The sequence below is a fragment of the Muscardinus avellanarius genome (assembly GCF_963383645.1).
Source record: "Muscardinus avellanarius genome assembly, chromosome: 4".
Taxonomy (NCBI): Eukaryota; Metazoa; Chordata; class Mammalia; order Rodentia; family Gliridae; genus Muscardinus; species Muscardinus avellanarius.
Genome location: NC_137789.1, coordinates 105,155,429 through 105,179,173, shown reverse-complemented (window position 1 = coordinate 105,179,173; position 23,745 = coordinate 105,155,429). Strand labels below are relative to the sequence as shown.

Genomic DNA, 23,745 nt, shown 5'->3' with positions numbered 1-23,745 from the left:
CCCTGATGTTGGCTATAGCCACTTCTGTTACCAGAGTGCTCGGTCAGGGGCCTGATTCTGGGTTTGGCCATTTGCCCCCAAAAACCTAATGTGCAATGAAATGGTGGGAAGCAGAAAATAAGCTTAAATCAATATGGTCATCTTGAGAAGGCAGAGTGGGATCCAGTATCTGAGCCCTGTCTTTGGGGTTTAGAGAAAAATTGGGGTGAAAGATGTATATAACTAAGCAGTCTTGATCAAATTGCAGTCTGGCTGGTCACTGTCTTGGTTTCAGTTTTGAGAGGTGGCTCCAAGGAGTCCTTCTCGAGGGGCCAGTTTCTACGTGCTCCCCAGGATGCTTATTCATCCGACTTGGCATCCTGGAAGGGGCTTGTTCAGTTCTCTGGAGATGATCGCTCCTGTGTAGGGGCCAGTCTCATCATGGGGTCACGTGCTGCCTCCTGCAGATCCTGGGAGGTGTAGGATAAGGACTGGAGACTTCTAGACACTGGTCCAAGGGTTAGAAACAAGATGCTACTATTTTTGCTTGGTCTTGAAGGGGAGTGGGTTAGTTTAGGTTAATTTAGGCAGAATGAAACTCGTCTTACTAGTTTTAGATGGAAACTCCTTACATGGTTAATATGCCTGTTTGCAGAGCCATGCAGGGCCCTGACCCAAAGTTTAGGTAATAAAGGAGACAGACACACAATGGAGGCAGAGCGGGGCAAGCTTTACCATGGGACACCCGCAGACACCTCTTTTTTAAATCAAAGGTGGCTCCTCTAAGTCCCTGTTATACTTCCAGTATAGAATAAAGTACCTTCTTTATAAAGGGGAATAAAGACACAATATAATACTGCTATTAGCTGAAAAATTATCTTACAGCCACCGACATGACCTTGAGAATATGGGTGGCTCCTGGAGCTGTGAAGAGCCCTGATCTGGGCAGGCTGTTCAGCCAGGAAGTTGTACCCCACACACCCAACCTTCTTTCTCACCATCTGGGGACCCTTTGGGAGCTTCTGACCCAGGTGTTTTCAGAAGGCGTTTGTCTGTCTTAGGGAGATTTGCTTAAATCCTCTCAACAAATGAGTGAGGAACAGTGAATAGCTTCAGGACGTCACACATGCCCCACCCCCACTTCTGTCCACCAAGGTCACTGCGTGGCCCCCGAGCTTAGAGAAGGGGTGGTCAGGTAGAGTTCCTGGAGACCACTACGATGCCAGGTCCCACTCTGGAGAGGCTTGTAGCCACTGGTGGGTGGGCAGTTGCAGAACATGGACACTACCTTTTCAGCTTTTCTTCCTTATCAGTCACTAAAGGAATATATGACAAGGACTCTCGGGGTCTCTGGTGGTAATTCTCTGGCTGGAATTTTGACCTCTCGAGATAGGAGTTGCTGGGTACTGGATGTCTGGTAGAAGCCTCTGGTTGGTTGTATGACTCCACCAGCTAATTAGTTCCTTCCTTCCTTCCTTCCTTCCTTTCTTCCTTCTTTCCTCCTGGATACTTCCTCCTGATCCCAGGGGAGATCTACTTCCGAGCTATACCCCCAGCCCTATTTTACCTATTTTTGTTTTGAAACAGGGTCTCACTAGTTTGCTGACAGTCTCACTAAGTTGTTGAGGCTGGTCTTGAACCTGGGATTCTTTTGTCTTAGCCTCCCAAGTACTGAGATTACAGGCGTGCACCACTGTGCCTGGCTTAACTGGTTTCTTAGAGACTCAACCTTCTTACCTGTAAAATGGGTTGAGAATATATGCTCCCAAAAGGACACAGGTCTAAATGGCTGGGTCTGAATAAGGATGAGGCCTGAAACATTTCTTAGTCTAGCGTGTGACACAAATGTGTATGGTGGAACTGAGGAAGAAAGATGCCTTTGTACCTTGTGATTCAACATCCAGAGCTGGAAAATATTTCCCTTTTCTAAACCTAGAGGTAGTTTAGGAAGTTTTTTCTTGTTTGCTTGTGTGTGTGTGTGTGTGTGTGTGTGTGTGTGTGTGTATGTGTGTGAGTACTTGGTATTGAAGCTAGGGGCATTCTACCACTGAGCTATAGTCCAACCCTATTTTATTTTGAAACACAATCATGCTAAGTTGCTGAGGGTCTCATTAAGTTGCTGAGGCTGTCCTTGGACCTGCAATTCTTTTGTCTCAGCCTCCCAAGTACTGAGAGTACAGGCATGTACCATCATACCTGGTTGGTAGTTTAATTTTCAAAAAATCTTTTTATTGTATATAACACATAAATGTATTCTATGCTTTTGAGGCATACAGAAGATTATGGAATGCTGTGTGAATTAGGAGCCTCCAGTGATGTAGATGTCCTGGTATCCAACTTAAGAACCAGGACATTGCCAGTCTTCCTGCACTCCCTGCCAGTCTCTCCTTGCATGTAGCCACGTCAACTCCATGATGGGATATCTGTTTGCTTGGAGCTAAGGGACTCAGAGGGCTGAGGGCAGCAGGGAGAGGTGACCCATAGGGGAAGCCCAGACTCCAAGCCTAAAATCCATCCTCTCTTCTCCATTGCAAATAATCCAACTTCTCTCCCAGTTTTCCAGGCCGGAATTTGTCCTGCTGTCTGGAGAGGCCCCAGTAACCCTCCATCTCCCTGGATCAGTCGTGGTAACTATGGGGTTAGACTGGGGGAGGAGGGGAGGGAGTCTCCCAGCCGGGTGGGTCTGGAGCAGATGCAGTCCGACTGGGCCCCATGAGTTGACATCCTGTGGTCCTCAGCATCCTTCACACCCCTGCCAGGACTGTGGCCGGCCCACTGAGCTTCTCATCTTTAAGCACCCTCTTTCCCCTTTGAGAGGCACTTCCTGCAGCTTTAAGCTCAGTCCAATGGGCCCCGAGACTCAATTCAGCCTTAATCTTTTTCATCTGGAATATCTGTGGGGAGGCAGCGAGCACATACAGGCTCTACTATAGGTCCCGTCTATGCCGTGGCAAACAAGGCCCTTTTCAGGTGGTGCTTGTAGTCCAGCAGGGGAGGCAAAGAAAGACAATTGCACACATGAAAGAGTGCTGTGTGCAAAAAAGGAAAAAGGAAAAAATATAATAAAGAAAGGAAAAGACCCGTGGATGGAAGAGGGTGAGAGTGGCGGGGTGGGAGGAGGGAGAGAGTTGTGGTCTTTTACATAGGGAAGTGGCTCCAAGGAGCAACCGGGTGACAGAGACAGGAGAGGACAGGGAAAGAGGTTCAAGACTTTAGGGGCGAGTCTCCAGGCAGGGATGGGGGCTGGAATGCAAGTGGCTGCCCTTTCAGGCCCATAGCACTTGACACCCGCCTCAGGACCCCACAGGTCAGGGTGTGGCTGCAGACCTGCTCCCTCTGGCACTAAAGCCACACACCAGTGTCTCTAAGAAGGGCTGCCTCTGAGCCAGGTGTGGAGGTGCATGCCTGTAATCCCAGTATTTGGGAGGCTGAGATAGGAGGATCACTAGTTCAAGGGAAGCCTCAGCAAGTAGTGAGAATCTCATCAATCTACTGAGACTATATTTTAAAATAAAAAATAAAAAAAGGGTTGGAGTTTAACTTGGAGGTAGAATGCCCCTGGGTTCAATCCCCAGTACCACAGGGGAAAACAAAACAAAAAAAAAAAGACTGTCTCCAAGGTTACGGTCTCTAAGAAGCACCTCCCAGGGAGGTCTGGGCAGACTCTGGGCTGGGTTGGGACAGGGATGGACAAGGAGTCCTTAGCCCAACCTGGAAGACCTGTAGAGGTTTGCAGCACGGGGAAGAAAGGGTAGAACATTCTTGCAGTGAGCACAGTGGGTGCAAAGTCAGGCTGAGCAGCCCTCGGGCTGCCGGGCACTGAGCTCTCTGGGAGCCTGCGCCCAGGTGGAGGTGGTTGTGATGGGGTCGTGGTGGGAGATGAACCTGGTAATAAGTCAAGGAGGCTGAGGGGAAGGTCTTTAGTTGAGCTGACCGAATTCTAGATCTCCTTGCTCCAGCCCCTCCTGTCATTGGATCTGCACCTGTCCAAACTCTCTCTCTGCAGTATAGAATTCCCTGGTGGGGGGACAGTATCAAATTGGTGGACACCTTCAGGAGTCCCGAGGGTGAGCAGCCCCAGGGGCAGCCAGGATTTCTGCAGGGGAAAGACGGGTCAGACCTGCCTCCCAGCCTTCCTGGCCCCTGCAGAGCCTGGGAGAGAGCCAGTTATAAGATAGGTTCTATCTCTTACTAACCATGCTACCATGGGCAAGTCATTTACCATCTCCGAGTTTCACTGTCTCGTCATCTAAACAGGAAGCATACTCCTATTCATCTCTGGGGTTTGTTTGACAATTAAATGAGATGCTACACGTGAAGCACTTAGCATAGTAGCGAGCACAGGCTAAGGATGGAGTGTCTCATACTTATTCTGACAATTGATATTACTGTTGCCATTTTCAGACCAAAAAAGGGAAATCCTATTTGGCTCTCAGGGACCTCTGTGTGGTCCTGCTGAGCGGCCAGTGTCTGGAGGTGAAATGTGACATCGAGTCCACGGCAGGAGCTGTCTTTAAGGCCGTCACATCATTTGCCAACCTTGGGGAGACTGCCTATTTTGGCTTGGCTTATGTGAAAGGTGGGTGTCTCCTGGAGAGCCCACCACCGGCCTCTCCTTTGTAACCACGGTATCTGAGTAACTCAGCTCCTTTTAGAAAAGGTCTGTGCCTTGCTTTGCACATCTGTGCGTGAGGTAGCAGGCGAGGGCTTCAGGAGCTTGTGTGAAAATCTTTCAGGCTGCAAATATTGTCATGAAACCATGAGCACAGGGCGTTGCGGGGTTTGTGGCTTGCCAGGTCTGGCTGACCAATCTCAGAGCATTGATGTGAGACACGCACAGACTTTTCTTTCCAAACTTATGCGACTAATGGCACTGGACACCCTGACCCCAGGAGCCCAAGTTCCAAATCCATTCTGAAGATCTGAGGGAAGGGGTTCTTTATTTATTTCCCAGTCTGCATTTCTGTTAAGGGACTTTTAATTTCCTTCGACTGCAAATATTCCTTTGCTGCAGTTGAAGGTCTTTACCCCATGTGGAATGTTTAATGGGAGGAACCTAAGTGGGTTTCTGGACCTTCAGGTTCGATCCTAGCTCCAGCCTGCACTGCTAGGTGTCAGGAGCTTTGTGCTCCTCTGTTCTGCTGCCCCAATAGGACAAGCTTATGTGCCTGTTTGTGTCCATTTAGGGTGCTATAACAGGGCTGGTGGGGTGCTCCCAGAGGCTCCTCTTCCAAATGGAAAAAAAAAAAAAACAGCAATCATTTGCTCTATGTGATCACGATCAATGGATGCTCACTCTTTTGTGCAGTACAGACCAAATCATCTTCAGGGAGCATTGCATTTTTATTTATCTGTCACATGCCGTCTAAATAAAAACTCTGTGCATCATCCACCCGCCTCCTCCCAGTCAGGTGGCCACCCTAGAGCTTCCCATGGGTACGCATTCTAGTACTGCTTAGCAAGGAACCTCCTTGGGAAATTGCTGAGGAAAGACCACCTCAGGGCTTTGCATGCAGAGTGTCTTGAGAGAGTTTGCCACCCACGATTGTACTGGGAACGCGCCCATCCCTGGGGGAGAGTTGGCCCCAAGGGGAGTTCTGTGCAGGAAGTCAATCAGAGTCAGCAGCAAGAGCAAAGGGCAGAGGAAGTGGAGGGCTGGGCACTAGGCACAGGGGTGACCACTAGAACCACTTGGACACTTGTCCCACTCCCTGTGTGTATACACCCATGAGAGGAAAGGCCAGTTACCCATTTAAAAGCCTCGTCTTAAATGCTGGATGGAATCCCCACACCTAGGCCAGCTCTATCGGGCATCCTGGGCTCAGAGGATGGGGAAGAGGATGCTTCTCTGTGTGTGGCTGTGCAGGGAGGGCTGACCTTCCAGAGTTCTCAGAGAGTGGCCAAGGGCACTTAGGCAGGTGGGGGAAACCTTTGATGGGGTCCCTTTATTCCATTAGTTGCTGGAATGGATCCAGCCTCCCTCCCAGAGGGCCTACAAGACAAAGTCAGCACGAGTTAGGGAGTAAGCCTCCCGAGCTTAAGCCCCTCACGGTCCCAACAGAGATCTCTTGGTATCCGATATAATAGGGGCTTCTTTCCCACTCTTTGCACTAGCAAGGCTGACATCCTATTTCTGGGTAGGGCCTGGGACTATGAATCCGAGGAGGGGCTTGTCCTATTGCTTATCCCTCCAAACTGTCTCTCTTTCTATCTTAGGCAAAGAGTTTTTTTTCCTGGACAATGAAACTAGATTGTGCAAAATAGCCCCTGAAGGATGGAGGGAGCAGCCCCTGAAGACCTCCGCAGGCGCCTTCACGCTCTTTCTGAGGATAAAGTTTTTTGTCGGCCACTGCGGACTGCCCCAGTAAGTGATACACCCCTTCTGTGGCTTCTTAGGGAGCTTACACCTGTACAGGTCAACACTGCAGACAGAGGATAGGCGAGTGCTTTGGGAACTGTAAACTGCATAGAAGATAAAATAGTTATTGTCACTGGTCTTCCATTAATGGACATGGTTTGAAAAAAACAAGGGGCAAATCAGGTTTTTGAGGCAGGTCCAGATCTTATGTCTATATAAGAAGGAATAAATACCAATCTCACTAAATGTGCAAGGAAATGGGGGTGGGGAGGAACAGGAGGGAGGAAAGGAGGGGCTTCAGAGGAAAATACTTCAAGTGATAGGTGTATGTATGTTTGTATCACTTTAAATCTCACTACCATGTATAATTATGATCAAAGTACTATCTTCCTTAACCTCAGCATAGCCCCTTCTCCCTCCACACACAGCCCAGCAGCCGGATGTGAGGCTGAGAGGAGAGGGTGTTTGGTTTAGAGCTGGATCACCATCTCTTTATTCCACTGCTTACTAGAACACTAATTAAGCTTCAGTTTTCTCCTTTGAACCGCAGCACTCCATGGGTGTTGTGTGCAGTGTCCGGCACAGAGAAGCCCTCACCAGTGGCAGGAGGCATGGTGTGGATGAAGGAGACCACACTGGTCCTCCTGGCATTGGTCTCTGGGATCCCTGGAGTTGCATCGGTCTTCCCTCCTCTCCCCACTTCCCAGGCTGAGAAGCCCTTGGACATCAATGTCAAAGGACTATCACTTCCCGGCTCCTCTGTTCCTACATTTCTTTTCCAGGCACATCCTGACAAGGCACCAGTTTTACCTACAGCTTCGGAAAGACATTCTGGAGGAGAGACTGTACTGCAACGACGAGACGCTGTTGCAGCTGGGGGTCCTCGCCTTGCAGGCCGAGTTTGGCAATTATCCTAAGGAGGTAGGGGTGGAGCATTGGGGAAGGGTCACTGGAGAAGCTGTTATGAGATGAGTGGGACTACAGTAATGTTGGGGCTGCCTTTGAGAAGTGTTATTAGTATCTACCACTGAGATGGGAGTAAACTGCATCCATCCATCCATTCATCCATCCATCCATCCATTCATCCATCCATCCATCCATCCATCCATCCATCCATCCATCTAGCATTCACTGGGTGCTGTTTTCTAGGCTCTGGGAAATACAATGAGGAACAAATCAAATGTGTACATTCTAATATAGTTCTATTCTAATAGTTTCCTCCTTGTCTTAGGCAACTTTTCTTTACTATAAGGAAATACTTGAGGCAGATAACTCATGACAAGAAAAGGCATATTTAGCTGATAGTTTTGGAAGTTCAAAATCTGAGACTGGAGCACCCCAGTGGTTTGTGCTCTGATGAGGGTGGTGGGTGGTGGCACATCATGACGGGAACATGTGTGCAGAAGAGATTACATTGCTAAACAGGAGGTGGTGGGAGAGAGTGGCTGAGATCCCGTGAACTCTTCCAAGGGTGCACACCTAGTGACCTAGGGACCTCCTACTAGGTCCCACCTGCCAAAGGTTCTAACATCTCCCAACTGCACCAGCCTGAGGACCAAACCTTTAATCACAGTGGAACCTCAGGGGTGACACTCAAACCACACCCAAACTATAGGGCTATGAAAACAATTTACTTATTTATTGAGGTCCTATCATCATCATCATCATCAGCAGCAGCAGCAGCAGCAGCAATAATAGACAACTTTATTAAAAATATTATTTTGTATCTGCCATGGATCTAGAAGTTTTCCATAGTGTTAACTCATCTAGCACTCATAGAAACTGTGAATACAAATAAACCTTTCTTCCTCTAAGCTGTGCTTGCCAGGTATTTTGGTCACTGCAATGGAAAAGCTAACTAAACTCCATGTCTAGAGCTTGTTGGTGGCAGGGCCTCATATGGCATCCACAGGGCTTGGACTTCCTGAATCTCTGGGCTATGCTTTCCTTTGTCATGTTTGTCTCCAGTGAGTGGCTTCCCAATTCCACCTCCAGCTTCCAGCCCAGCACTGAAAGGCGGGGCCCTTTCCTGAAAATGCTATAGAAATCCTGGGCTCTGTCTCCTTGGTTCTGATAGAGTTATGTGACTATGCTAAGCCAGTCATGGTGCAAGGAAATGCCATACTCTGATTGCCTAGATTTGAATCATTTGGCAGCCCTAGGAGTCAGCAAACATTTCAGGAAACAGATCGTGTATTCCCTCTGTATGCACATTGGCTTTTCCTCTTCTCCTTTAGTTGTTTAAAAAGTGCTGGTTACACCTGGGCATGGTGGCACATGCCTGTATCCCAGGACTTGGGAGGCTGAGACAGGAGGATCACAGGTTCACAGCCAGCCTCAGCAACTTAGCAAGGCTCTCTGCAACTTAGTGAGATCCTGTTTCAAATAAAAAATAAAATAGGTTTGGAGGTATAGCTCAGAGGTAGAATGCCCTTGACTTAGTACCCCCCCAAATGGTTATGAGCCCCTCAAATGGGCTACTGACTACAGTCTGAACAAACACTTACTGTGCCAGTACTGCCTTGCTTTCCTCCCTGGATATCTTTGGAAAGTGCTGTCATGTCCTGGAGTTCCAGATTCACTCTACATCCCCTCACACTGCTGTGAATTTCTTCATAGCATTTGCTACCACCTGGCATGATAAGTCCTTTTATCAATCAGTTTTATTGTCTTCCCCCTTGCTATTGTTTGAATGTTGAATGCTTCTTAAAGGCCCATGTGCTGAGAGCCAGATGCCTAGCCTGTAGTGCTATTGAGAGGTGGTGGAACCTTTTAAGAGGTAGAGCCAGTGGAAGGTGGTTAGCTCATTGGGGAATACCCTGAGAGGAGATATTGGGATCCTGGTCCCACCTCTTTTTCTCTCATTGCTTTCCAACTGCTACAAGATGAACAAGTCTTCTCTGCCATGAGCTCCTGCCCTGATGTGCTGCGTCACCACAAGCCCCAAACCACAGGACCAAGTAAACATGGACTGAAATCTCTAACACTATGAGCCCAAACAAGTATTTCCTCTTTTAAGTCGATTATCTCAGGAATTTTGTCATATCAACGGAAAGCAGACTAACACACACCTCTGTTGGAATGAGGTATTGCCTGAGAGATTTTGTTTTGTTGTACTAATTTCCCCAGCATTAAAGTGGTGCATGAAGCACAGGTGTGTGCTGGAGAGCTATGGTTCTGAGTGGGTAATGAATGGAGTCCAGGCTCTTGGCCTGGATGGCACTACAGATGAGCTATCTCAGAAAAGCCAGCAGCTTTCTTGCTAGAGACCGGTCGTCTACTTCACACCCCCATTCTCTGTTCTCCTAGACCCACCATTGTCTATGGGGATGGGGGCCTCACTCTTTGCTTCTGACACCACCCTGACCATGGAGGGCAGTCTTCCAGAGCTTATCTGGACTCCTCCCCTTTAATCTCCTACCTCTTTGACAAGCTTCCAGCCCTGTTGCTGCTTATCCTGGAGCTCCATCTGGTCCTCAGCCCCAGGCCTGGGGTCATTACCATGTAGCTTCCTCATGCCTTTGTGCTGCTATATTTGGGACCATTGAGAGGAGGGTGCTCCAAGTCAGGGGTGCACCTGTGAATCTTTCAGCGTCTTTGCTGCAGGCTCTAGCTCACTCCAGATGTGGCTAAAATAGACAGGCAGGGTTTCTTCCAGGAGCAGCTTTTGTCCTTCCTTAGTAGACTCTGTAGCCCATAGGAATGATCCAAGGTCTGGGCATACATGAAATAGAATGGGTTCAAAGCCTGCCTCTTCTGGTTTGTAGCTATATAACCTTGGACATGTTATCTCTCTGTGACTGGGCTTTTCCTCTGCACAATTGAAAATGCTAATAGATCTCTTGTAAAGCTGCTGTAAGGGCGGAAGAGGGCAACACATGTCTGGGGTCTGACATGTAGCAATTGCTACTGTCAATCTTTCCTTCCCTCTCCCCCAGAATTAGGAGTGCTGTAACATAAAATGACAAGAGTTTACCTTCAGTCTATAAATTCAGACCCATGATGTTAAACCTGAGTCTAACTGTAGTACTTAGAATTGGTGGGGACTACAGGCTAGGTCCACTGAGGGAACCTGAGAATACTCACTCAGGTCCAGAATCTTTCCAATGGTGTCATTTGCTCCAGAGCCCAGAGACCTAGACCTGACTCTGGGTGCCTATATTGGTCTGGGTTTTCCAGATAAGCAGAACCAATAGAATATCTGTCCATCCATCCATCTGTCCATCCATCCATCAATATGGAGCTGTATTATAAGCATAAGCAAAGGACTCAAGTGGTTGTAGAAGCTGACAAGTCCCCAGATCTACAGTTGGCAAACTGTAGACGCAAGAGAACATGAGACCCAAGAGAACCCAAGATGATGTATCCTTAGGCCTTTCACAGATTGCCTGAAGCTATGGTTTGAATATTTGCCCTAAAAGTTCATGTTAAAACTTACTCTGTATTGTGGTGGTTACTAAGAAGCGCGACCTCTTAGGGAGTGATTATGTGGTAAGGGCTCTGCTCTCATGAATGGATGGATTAGTGCTTCATTAGGGCTGGAGGGAATTATTTTAGGCCCTTCCCATTTTCCCCCCACCTTCTTTCATGTGAGGATGTGGCCGTGAGGCACCATCTTGGAAGCAGAGCATTGAGCAATTCACATTAGACACCAGTGCTGCTGCCTTGAACCAGAACATCTCAGGCTCCAGAACTGTGAAAATAAATTTCTTTTTTAAAATTACCCGTCTGTAGTATGTTGTTCAGCACAAACAAAGACATACAGCTGTCTTAGGGAGGGAAATCTGCTTTTCTGAGTCTAGTGATGGAGATGTCAGTCTCATCCAAAAGCATTCAGACAACCCAGGAAATTCCACCAGCTACCTGGGCACCCCATGGCCCATTCAAGTTGGCACATAAAAGTAATCATTATGATACCCCACTCTGGTGTCTTCCCATGCCTGTTCAATTTCTAACTGACCTCTGTTTGATCTCATCCTCCACTTCTGGCTCCTCATCCCTAGATCCTGCCAAGCCTTACTCTCTCTGGGTATCCTTGGGGTCCAAGCATTTCCAAAATACTGTCTGTTGTCACCATGTGGCTTCCAGCGACAAATTGACACCCCCCCCTCCCAGAGAGAGGTAATATACCTGAGATAATGAGATAACCAACTCTTTTTTCCAGAGAGGAGAGAGAGGGAGAGAGAAGGTAATATGTTACAAAATCCCATTAATTTGTACATATACTTAGTCCTAACTTATGGAGGGCCTTCTCCATGAGGCCATCTAATCAGTATGTTAACTTTGAAAAATTGGTATTATTTCTGTTAGCTATTGAGAATACTGGGGCTCTGCGAGGGTAGGTAAGCTAATAAGAACCTAGCCAGGACTCACTCCTAGAGTCTTTTCTGGCTATATGCCAGGTGCACTTCAAAGAGCATTAGGGATGGCTCAGAGGGGAGCCCCTCTCTGTGTCACTGAGTGGGCAGGAGGGGGCTGGCCCACCCAGGAGCTTTCAGTTTTTCACCTTGGCCTGAGCTTAGGTGGCTGTGCGACTGATTGTGTGCCACCTGTCAGATCTGGAAGGACTTAGTGTGCCCTCCTAAGGGGCTTATATTTTGTTTGATAAGTGATTTTGGTGCTGGAAAAACAATTTGAAAACTACTGTTGTGAAAGATAGGGAGCCCCTGAGGAATTTTAAGCAGGGAAGTAACATGATTACATTTGCATTTTAAAAAGGAAGACAAAGGCAATTTAGTATAAAAATAAATCTCCTTAATCACATCATCATGGCAGAACAACTTTCCTCTGGGCACATTCTCTTCCAGCCTTGATCACATGCAGGGATTTTTATATACTTGTAAACATTGCCACATCCGATTTGTAGTCTGCTTTCTCACATCATAGTCTATGTCCTTTGTGGCCTCCCTGATGACCATTTGGAGTGGCTGCGTGTGATGGCTCCACAGGGCTGGGGCTCCTTTGCCTTCTCATTCTCTTACTGTTAGGGATTCACCTGATACTGCCTTGTAAGTGATAATTACTATTATTATCATTTGACTTATTATTATTATCATTCTGATCTTTCTCTAAATGACATAGGAATAAATGTACTTGTGCCTGGAGCTTTTTTAGTTCCATGCTGACTTCTTTTCTTAGATATATTTCTAGCAATGAAATGCTGGGTCAAAGATTCTAAATACTTTCTCTTTTCATTAAATGTGTGTGTGTGTGTGTGTGTGTGTGTGTGTGTGTGTGTGTGTGTGTGTGCATCTGTGTGTATTTGTATATATGTTTTTTACTTTATTTATTTATTTATTTATTTTTATTATTGTGGGTCTGGGGATGGAACCCAGAGGCATTTGACCTCCAAGCTACACCCCCTGCCCAATATTTTATTCTTTATTTTGAAACAGGGTCTCACTGAGTTGCAGAGGGCCTCACTAAGTAGCTGAGGCTGTCGGTGAACCATGATCCTCTAGTCTCAGCCTTCCAAATGCTGGGATATAAGCGTGTGCCACCATGCCCGGCTGAATTATATATGTTTTTTAAGTTAATAAAAAATATTTTTTTAGCCGGGTGTGGTGGCACACGCTTGTAATCCCAGCATTCAGGAGGCTGAGACTAGAGGATTGCGGTTTGCAGACAGCCTCAGCTACTTAGGCCCTCTGCAACTCAGTAAGACCAGGTTTCAAAATAAAGAATTAAAAAAAAAAATAGAGCAGGGGTGTGGCTTGGAGATCGAATGCCCCTGGGTTCCATCCCCAGACCCGAAAAAAAAAAAAAAAAAAAAGAAATTGGCAGTACTGGATATTGAACCCAGGAGTGTTCTACCACTAAGCTATATGTCCAGTCCTTTTTACTTTTTATTTAAAGACAGGGTTTGAATGAGTTGCCGAGGCTGGCCTTCCACTTGTGATCCTCCTGCCTCAGCCTCCCAAATCACTGGGATTATAGGCATGGGATACCACAGCCAGCTTAGTAATGAATTTTATGTTTTAGAGCATGTGTTATTTCTTCATTACTGTGATAAAATACCAGAGACACTCAGCTTGTAGGAGGAAAGGTTTTTTGGTTTTTTCCTCGTGGTTTCAGTCTATGGTTCTTGGTCCCATAGCTTTGGGCCTATGGTGAGGCAGAACATCATGGCTGGGAGCTTGTGGTGGAACAAAGCTGGTCTCTCACCTCATGGAGACCAGGAAGCAAAAGGAGAGAAAAAGAGGAAGGGGCTGGAGTCCCAATATCTTTTTTATTTTATTTTATTTTATTTTATTTATTTTATTTATTGTGATGCTGGGGATGGATGGAACCCAGGGCATTCTACCTCTGAGTTGCACCCCAGCCCTATTTTCTGACCTTTTCTTTTTTTTTTTTTTAATTTTATTTTATTGGTGCACTGTATTCATACATCATAGTGGGATACAAACTTTTGTAGACATACATGCACACATCGCCCAGTCAGCCCCCACCCGATCCCCACCCCATTCTCTCCCCATCCCTCCCTCCCATGCTTGGCTTAGTGGTTGACATCTAGTATTATAGCAATTTATCCAAAATTAAAAATGATAATCTCACATAACAGTTTCATTTGTCTGATACCAAGCTTTTGATGACTTAAAGATAACATTTCAATATTTCTTTTTGCTTTCTTTCTTACCAGAGAATATTTTTTTCTTTTTTTTAGGTGAAACTATCATATATTTATTTTTCAGAAAAAAATCTATCCTGATATGGAATATGGACTCTAGATACCCAAAACAATCTCGAAGCAAAAACAAAGCTAGAAGATGTATATTTTCTGATTTCAAACCATATAAAGCTACAATAATTGAAACAGTGTAGTACTGTTGTAAAGGCAGATATATAGACCATTGGAGTTAAATACAAGCCTAGAGCTAAATTCTTCCCTATATTGTCAAGTTATTTTTGACAAGGTTTCCACGAACATTTGGTGGTGGAAATAATACTCTTTTAACTAAATATTGTTGAAAAATAATAATTACATGGAAAAGAATAAAATTGGACCCTTACCTAATCCCATATACAAGTATTAACTCAAAATAGATAAAAGACCTAAATATAAATCTTAAGACTATAAACTTTTAGGAGAAAATCTGGGTCATAAAACCTCACAACATTGAAATTGGCAGTGATTTCTTGGATATGATTTCAATGGCACAGGCAACAGAAGAATATACAAACTCCCTAAAAAATAAAAGAAAATATTGTATATCCAAAGACAATGTAAACTGAGTTAAAAGTTACTAATAGAATTGGATAAAATATTTCCAAATGCTATATCTGAAGGTATATTAATATTCCAACTAGAAATCCTAAAAATTAACAACAATAAAGGCAAACAATACAATTTAGAGATAGGTAAAAGACTAACATAAATAATGAATCTCCACAGATAACCAATCTTAGTTGTCTGTTGGATGGAAACTCTTGTTTCTCTGGTTCTGGTGAGTGTTACCTATTTCTTCTTTGTAGTTAATCTCTTTGAGTATTTTCTCTAGCGCTGGTTTTGAAGACATAAATTCCTTCAGTTTCTGTTTGTCATGGAAGCTTCTTATTTCTCCATCTAATTTGATAGAAAGTTTTGCTGGATAGGAAATTTTTGGCTGGAAGTTGTTTTCTTTCAGAGTTTGGAATATGTTACTCCAAGCCCTTCTGGCTCTCATGACTTGGTTTGGGAAGTCTGGAGTGATTCTAATTGGTTTGCCTCTGAATGTCAGTTGGCCCTTTGTTTTTGTTGCCTTTAAGATTCTCTGCTTGGCTTCCACATTGGTCATTTTGACAATTATATGGCGTGGGGATCCTCTTCTCCGATCCTGTCTAAAGGGAGTTCTATAAGTTTCCTGGATCTGTGTATCAACCTCTTGCTCTATATTTGGAAAATTTTCTGCTATTACTTCCTTGAAGAGATTGTTGATCCCTTTGGTATCACTTTCTTTTCCCTCCTCTATTCCAATTATTCTTAGGTTAGCTCTCTTAAGATGGGCCCATATTTCTTCAATGTCAGATTCCTGCTGTTGGATATCTTTTTCTAGATTAGAAACTATGCATTCATTTTTGGATTGCTCATCTTCTAAGAGCGAGATTCTGTTCTCCATGTGGTCTAATCGGTTGTTTGTGCTTTGAATTGAGGCCTTTACTTCATTAATTGCATCCTTTATCTCTTTTTGGCTCTCTCTGAGTTCTTTTCGAAGCACCTCTATTATTTCTACAGTTATTTTCCTGATTTGATCTTCTAGAAATCTCTGATTTTCAGTTTTATCGGGTTCTGATGTTGTGGGGTTGTGGGCATTAATTGCTCCAGTATTATTCCTCTTTCCCATGATTTCGGAGGTTTGTGCCTTCTCTGGGTTCTTCCCTTGGGTCACTATGGCTTCACTTAAGGTGCTCTGGATCTCGAGTCTGTATTATCTCAGACCCTACTACTCCTTTACTGGGTTGTATCACAGAGTCTCCGACCCAGGGAGTCGATAGAGGCTGCTTTAAACTACGGGGGGTGCCAGGTTGCACGCTCTCCTATGGTGTGATATCTCTGCCACCACCACTCCCTCACTGGGTCAAGTCCCAGGAGGCACAATACTGGGATTTCTCCTCTGTGGCCCGCAATTTGACTCACTGTTCTTGAGTACATAGATGTAGCTGTACTGGACTCGGTGAATTCACTGCTGCTGCCGCCGCCGGTGGCAATATGGCGCCTCTGCCACGCCCTCGGCCATGAGGCTGGCGTATTTTTTCTTCTCTGGTTTTGATTTCTACTCTGAATCCCTGCAGCGTGTGCTGAGCTCAGCCACTGGGAGCTTTAAATGCTGTCTGCGCCGAAAGATCCCGCCTGGCTGTTCCACATCAGCTCACCTCGACTTGCTGTAGCCGTCCGCTGAGTTCGCCGCTGCCGCCGGCAGTATGGCGCTGCTGCCGCGTCCTCGGGCACGTGTGTCTCCTCTGTGGCCCTGAGCTCTGTTCTCAGTCCGCTTTCTCTTTGGAGCCTGGTGGTTTTTTTGTTTTTCTGGTGATGGTGTTTTCTGGCTATGAAAGGCACTCTTTTTGTGGTAATGGAGATTGGTTGTTAGCGGGACTCTTAAGCCCCGCTTTTCTCGGTCGCCATCTTCCCGGAAGTCCCAATATCTTTTTTGAAGGCATGCTCTCAATGGCCTAACCTCTTTCCACTGGGCCCCACCTCTCAAAGGATTTACTATGTCACAATAGTGCTACGGGCTGGTGACCAAGCTGTTAGCTTATGGGCCTTTGGGTCCTTAAGATCCAAATGGTAACAGGGCAATTTTAGGTTCACAGCACAACTGAGTAAAAGGTACAAAGGTTTCCCATATCCCCATTCCCTACATATACACAGTGTCTCTTTATAAACACTATAAATACCCTGCATCAGAATGTACCTTGGTACAATCAACAAACCTACCTACTGATACATCACTATTACTCAGAATCCATAGTTTGCTCTGGGATTCACTCTTGATGTTATGCATATTTTGAGTTTGACAAATGTATATAAGGACATGGATACACCATTATAGTATCATCTAGAGTAGTCTCATTGCTCTAAAAATCCTGTATGCCCCACCTACCCCTACCTTCTCCCCTCCCTCCACCTAATTCATTGTAATTGCTGATCTTTTTACTGTCCCTATAGCACAATGCAATATAGTTGGAACTGTATGGCTTGCAGCCTTTTCAGACTGGCTTCTTTCTCTTAATAATGTACACTTAAGTGTCCTCCACATCTTTCCATGGCTTAATAACATTTCTTTTCTGCATTTATTACTATTCCATTGTCTGGATGTACCACAGTTTATCTCCTCACCCATAGAAGGACAGCCTTTGCTTCTTGTTTAAGTCAGCTTTTTACCACTGAGGCCCCGACACCTGGCACCCAAAACTTAGAAAAAGAGGAAGTTATTTGCTCACAGTTATAGAGATTGTTGGCCGTGTTAGACCAGTTTCCAAGCAGTAGCTTGGGCTACAGGTCCTCAGGGTATTATCACAGGGAGGAGAGGGAGAGAGAGAGAGAGAGAGAGAGAGAGAGAGAGAGAGAGAGAGAGAGAGAGAGAGTGAAGAGAAGAGAAGAGAAGAGAGAAGAGAGAAGAGAGAAGAGAGAAGAGAGAAGAGAGAAGAGAGAAGAGAGAAGAGAGGAGAGGAGAGGAGAGGAGAGGAGAAGGGGAGGGGAGGAGGAAGAGGAAGAAGGAGAAGGAGAAGGAGAAGGAGAAGGAGAAGGAGAAGGAGAAGGAGAAGGAGAAGGAGAAGGCGATCTCCTGTCAGTTCGTAGTAGCAGGGAATGGTGAGGAAGCTGCAGCTGCTGGCCATGCCCCTAGCAACCCACCTCCAGCCATATCCTGCCTCCATTCATGGCTGCAGAACTTAACACATAAACTTTGGGGAACATTTTAAATCTGAAGCATAACACTTCTCAAATTTGACACTTTATGAATAAAGCAGCTATAAACATCCATGTATAATTACTATAATTGTTATTTTTCTGGTAGTAGTGGGCATCAAAACCAGGGCCTTATGCATGCTAGGCTGCCAGTCAACTACTGAACTCTACCCTTAGTCCCATGTGCAGGTGAATATAGGTCTTCAACTCTTTTGGGTAAAGACTAAGGGGCAAGAATGCTTGACCCTATGGTAGGAGTATCTTTAGTTTTGGAAGAAACTGCCAAGCTGTCTCCAATGTGCCCACACTGCTTTGTGTTCCCTCCAGCTGTGAGCAAGGGTTCCTATGGCTCCATGTCCCCACCAGCATTTGAGGGTGTCAGTGTTTTGCATGTTGGTCATTCAAGTGCCTTCTAAGTGCTTTTTAACGCACTAGATTGCTGAGCAGTGTCTTTCCCTTAATGCCCCTGAGTTGAGCCTGGAGCCAGCATGGGCCAGTACCACACTGGAGGATTCTTAGTCCATGGTCACAGAACTGTGTCGTGGCAGGAGTGTGGGAAGTAGTGGACACTGTCTTCTTTCCCTCAGATCTGTCTTTCAGCTCACTCAACTACCCCTTCCTGGAGAAGGTCAGATTTTCTCAGCTCCCAGCTGCCTTTCCTTGGGCAATTGCCCTCAACTCTGGGGACATTGCTTGTCCAAGGACAGGTTGGTGGGAGCATCCTAAGACCAAGACAGGTTGGTTCAAGAATACAAAACATGGTTAGTTTCTCCCTCTGCCTAGTTCTGCCATCTTCCTTATTTATAGTGAAACCTGAGATCACTCCCCCATGAACTTCATACTTCTCTCTGCCCCAGATATTATGTTCAAAGAACTCAGTACCAGGCAGCAGATGACCCTGACCTTCCAGCTTCTCCTATAGGGCTGTATCCCCAGGTCTTAAAAAGCAAGCCTAGCTGGGTGCAGTGGCACATGCCTGCAATCCTAGTACTTGGCTGAGACTGAAAGATGGCAGATTTGAGGCCAGACTTAGTAACTTGGCAAGACCATCAGCAACTTAGTAAGACTGTTTCAAAATATAATATACAAAGGGCAGAGATGGTAGCTTGGAGGTAGAATGCTCCTGGGTCCAATCCCCAGTACCACCAAAAACAGCAACAAAGAGCAGACCTGCTGAAGGCTGTAGGCTGCAATGGGGTTAGAGGGGTGAGTCTTCTCTTGTTCAGTGGTTACTTCTTAAACATCTTTTTGTGCAGTAATGGTGTCACAGATAAGAAAGGACCATGTATTAGGAGTCCAGGTGGACAGACATGTTACATGAATAAACAACAACAACAACAACAACAACAACAACAATGTTGTTTTAGGGCCAAGGTTTTGCTGTGCCTTAAGGGAAGTGGCATAACATCAAGGAATGTGTGGGGATTTGGGGTGAGCAAATCTTGCTTCTGTCATGTAGAAGTGGTATGACTGCTGTGGCTCTGTGGAATGACTTCCTCCTGTGTGTCCTGGTGATGGCAATACTATTGTTTCTTTCACAGGATTATTGTAAACACTGAAAGAGCCCCCTGTGTTCTAAGGACTCTCTGGCACACAGAAGGGCCTTAAAAATGAGCAGCCCTTTCTTTTCTTCCTTCTGTACATGTCATGAGGCTTGGTCCTGCTTCTAATAGAAGATGATGTCCCAGGTGGTCATCTCAAAGAAGCCTCCTTGCCCTGGGCCTGAGTGGGATTGTGGCTACATGCACATTTCTGCTCTGTTCAGACCCCTGCAGAGGGCATCCTGGTTAATATCCTTTCCTCTGTATCCTGTTTCCAGCAGGTGGAAAGTAAGGCATATTTTCGAGTTGAAGATTACATCCCAGCAAGCCTGATTGAGAGGATGACAGCACTCCGGGTCCAAGTGGAGCTCTCAGAGATGCACCGGCTCAGTTCTGCACAGCGGGGAGAGGATGCTGAGCTGGAGTTCCTGAGGGTGAGGCCTGTGGACCTTGACAGAGGTGTTGGTGTTCAGCCAGCGGTCCCACCTGCAGCCTTCTCTGGGAGTCAGATGGGCTCAGACAGGCACGAGCTTTGAACCGCAGGAAGAAGGAAGCCTCCATCTCCCTGAGAGGCAAGGAGAGGTTTCTGGAAGCAGCTGGTATTGGAAATGACCCTCAAAGTGCATAAAATTTGATGAGCTAAAGTGTGTGTTATAGAGCCTTTCTTCAGATTTAGAGCAATGTGTTTGGTACTTTTCTGTGACCAGTGAGGCTACATTTCTCTTAGATGTCACATAGGATGCCTGATCTACAAAACTGGGCTGTGAGTGAAGCAAAGCATTAAAAGATCCCTTTTAATGTGTGCAGATTTCTGGGCCACAGTCCTCAGCATAGCACAAGTGTGCGCCATGTGCAGGAGTGTAGCTCTGTTCCTCTTTCTCTTCACCTCACACGCATAAGCAGCAACCTTTCAATGTCCTGTGTTCGTGAGCACCCATGATGAAGATTACCTTTGCTCATTCCACAACCTCTGCTTGCCATGGGCCAGGCAGCGTGGGCATGTCAAACAGCATGTGCTCCTGCTCTGGCTGAGCCCCGCATCTTGAGAAGACAGCTGTGTATCCAGAAGCAGGCACAAGCTGTGATACATGCGCAGTGAGAATAAGAACAATACCAGCGTTCCAGGTCAAGATGCTAAGGAAGGGGTGGGGGTGGAGAGGCTGCTTTTTCTTGCAGATGCAGTGGGGGCTAGAAAGGGATCCCCAGTTTCCCCAGGACAAGGTATGTGGCTGGAGCATAAGGTTTGAGACAGTGGTTTCAAAAGAAAACATGGGGACTTAGTGCATCTCTATATGCCAGCATTCCAAAATGGGCAGGAGTATTCTGTTCGTGTTTCCTTCCTTCCTTCCTTCCTTCCTTCCTTCCTTCCTTCCTTCCTTCCTTCCTTCCTTCCTTCCTTCCTTCCTTCCTTCCTTTGTGGTACTGGGGGTAGAACACAAGGGCATTTTACCTCTGAGCTACAATCCCAGCCCTCTTTTTTATTCTTTATTTTGAAACAGTGTCTCACTGAGTTATAAAGGGCTTCACTAAGGATCTGAGGCTGTCCATGAACTGTGATCCTCCTGTCTTAGCCTCCCAAATGCTGAGATTACAAGCATGCTCCACCATGTTCGGTTTGATTTTAGTAAAGATGGATGCTTGAATGTAAGAAGAGCCAGCAGAGGCCTGGTCTTTTCTTTGTGGCTTGGGCATTTATCAGAACTGTCCCTTAGCAGCTAGCTTAGCAGGATCAGCCTGAAGCATCTCATTTGAGAAGCCCCAACAAAAACTCACTCTCTGCATTCTGTGGTCCAGCCTTCACGCCTGTTCCCTGCCAAGATAATATAGCATTTCTTTGAAAAGGGACAAGTGGGGACTTTAAAGTAATCTGTTGGTGAGCGGCCACAGAAACAAAGAACTGAGCTGGGAAGCCAAGGCTTAGCGCTGCAGGAGACACTGCCCGCCAGCCTCTCCCAGGCTCATAGCTTATTAGCTTATGTCCCTCCCTTCCCTGGTTGAATGATGAAAAGTGATTGTAAAAGCATCCACCAGCTCAGAAGTAAAAAATGCAGAAAATTTCCCCCTAGTCTTTCATTGAAAACACTGAATAGATTTGATTTCATTTGCATTCCATCTTTATCAGTGTCAGGAATACTCTAGATTTCACGCTTCTCTTGATGGACTGGATAGAGTTCTAAAGCTGTGGGCTGCTTGCCTATGGTACAGAGAGATGAAGAGAGGGCTTTGTCACCCCACAGAACCCTGGGACCCTCTCATTATGGTGTGGACTTCTTAAACAGAGACGCCTTCCCTCCCTAATTATAAAAGTAAACATTTCCTTTTCACTCTGTCCCATGGAGCTAACACATTTCCATTTTGGTATATTTGCCCTTCTGTCTTTGTTCTGTGCTTTCATATATATGCACATATATTTAAAAATGAGTTTATATTATCACGTAATTGTACATATTTATGTAATCCCACATCACTCTAATTATACATATTTTTCCCTCGGTGCTCTGTTGCTAAACATATAAGCTATTTCCAATATGGGACTATTATAAATGATACTGAGATTAGCATTTTTCTCCATAAATCTTTTATCTGTATTTCTGTTTAATTTGTCATGGCTCGAATCTTATGAGTGGAATTACAGGTAATGAGCATTTTAGACCTTGTTGCTAAATGTTGCAGAGACACTGTGCACCACGGTCACTTTTGGATCTTTCTTGTCCTTGCTACTCGGCTCTAAATGCCTGGAGGGCCCTGGGTCTTCAGAGTCTACAGCAGAGCCCAATTACTCCATAAATAGTTGCTGGAGTATTTAATTATACCTCCTTGTGGCTCTTTTAGTCAGCTTTCTCTCTGCTATGACCCAAACACTTGACATGCAAAACTGAAAAGAAGGATTTTATTTGATCACAGATCTGAAGATTTGAGTTCATGTTAGGCTGCCTTTCAAGCAGGATCTGGGGCTGCAAGTCCTTTGGGCATCATGGTGGGGAGGAGAGAGAGAGAGAGGGAGGGAGGGAGGGAGGGAGAGAGGAGAGAGGGGAGAGGAGAGAGAGAGTGAGAGCGAGAGCGAGAGTGAGAGCGAGAGAGAGAGAGAGAGAGAGAGAGAAAGAGAGAGAGAGAGCGAGAGCGAGCATGTTGTGTCCACTCATGGTGGTAGGGGAGAAAGAGGTAGCTACATTGGCCAGCCATGAAAACACTCCCTGGTCACAGTCTCAGGAATCCCTTCTAAGTAATGAATTCCCACCTCCAAAAGTGGCTGCCTAGCCTAAATCATGAGGTATGGGAACATTTTAAATCCCAACCATAACACTTTTTCTTTTCTTCTCTTCTCTTTTCTTTTTAAAATTAATGCATTGTAATCATGCACCATGATGACGTTTAGGGTGATAGAGGCATATAGGCACATGGCACTTGGTTCCCACCCCACTCCCCCTCCTTCCTCACCTTTTCTTGCATGGTACTGATTGGCATCGATGTATGTGTGCATGTACATCATGTCCATTGAACTGTTTCCTTCTTCAAGCCTCCCCCCCCATCTCCCTCAGTTAGTTTCCCTCCCTCACTCCACTAAGGTTTCTCCTCCTTTGCTTGTAGTCCCTCTTATGTCCCGGTTTCTCCCTGGTTTCCACATATGAGGGAAAACATCTGACCTTTAACTTTTGTGAATGACTAATATCACTAAGGATAATATTCTTCAGATTCATCCATTTCCCTGAAAATGACATAATTTTGTTCAAATGACAATTTTGTTCTTTATTGCTGAGTAGAATTCCGTTGTGTGTATATCCCATAATTTTACAACCCATTCATCTGTTGATGGACATCTCAGCTGGTTCCATAGCTTAGCAATTATGAATCGTGCTGCTATAATCATAGACATACATGCACTTATTTTTCATTAAGAAAAAAACCATTCCTGGTTTATAGATGCCCAACTCTGCCAGTTCCTCAGCTTGCATTATAGAAGCACGCTTGGCAGCGTCCAGGGTGGGTAATGCTGGATACCTCCTTCTGTCTGGAAGATTCACAGCTACATTAGCATATTCATCTCAGAACAACCCTTTTAAGGTTAATTCACTGTTTTCCAGACTTCCTCAACCACAATACCATTTTCTCACACAACTAGGGGTTGTGAATATAGTTATAAAAAGTTATGAGAAGACTTCTTTTTTTCCTCTGGCTATTGGCTGTTTCCTGTATTTTCCCACATTTAGCATTACAACAAACATATTCCCTAGAAAATTGCAAAGATTTGTAAAGGATGTTTGTAAACATATTTTGTAAGGGCTGCCTGATAATCCAGTTTGAAAGCAGTATTGTCTTCAGGAAATCTTTTCCTGTTTGGGAGCTGGTCTCTCCAACCTATTTCTGTAAGTCTGCATTGAACAGAATTATGAGGATTTGTCTTGATTATGCAGCATGTTTTGTTGGGATAGATTCTCAAAAGTGGAATTATAGTGTCAAAGGATATAGATTGTTTTTGAATCTCT

The 23,745-nt window shown here is 45.4% G+C and overlaps 1 protein-coding gene across 1 annotated transcript in view; it reads left to right on the top strand.

Moving 5' to 3' along the window:
- The window catches only part of FRMPD2 (FERM and PDZ domain containing 2), a gene marked incomplete at both ends in the record, with an annotated part of 129,152 nt that overhangs the window by 41,131 nt on the left and 64,276 nt on the right, over positions 1 to 23,745 (top strand). Inside the window, 5 exons of the mRNA XM_080695364.1 lie at positions 2,535 to 2,606; positions 4,384 to 4,558; positions 6,196 to 6,343; positions 7,120 to 7,258; positions 19,540 to 19,695. Of these exons, the coding sequence (XP_080551490.1) occupies positions 2,535 to 2,606; positions 4,384 to 4,558; positions 6,196 to 6,343; positions 7,120 to 7,258; positions 19,540 to 19,695 (690 nt within the window). The remainder of the gene's footprint in view (positions 1 to 2,534; positions 2,607 to 4,383; positions 4,559 to 6,195; positions 6,344 to 7,119; positions 7,259 to 19,539; positions 19,696 to 23,745) is intronic.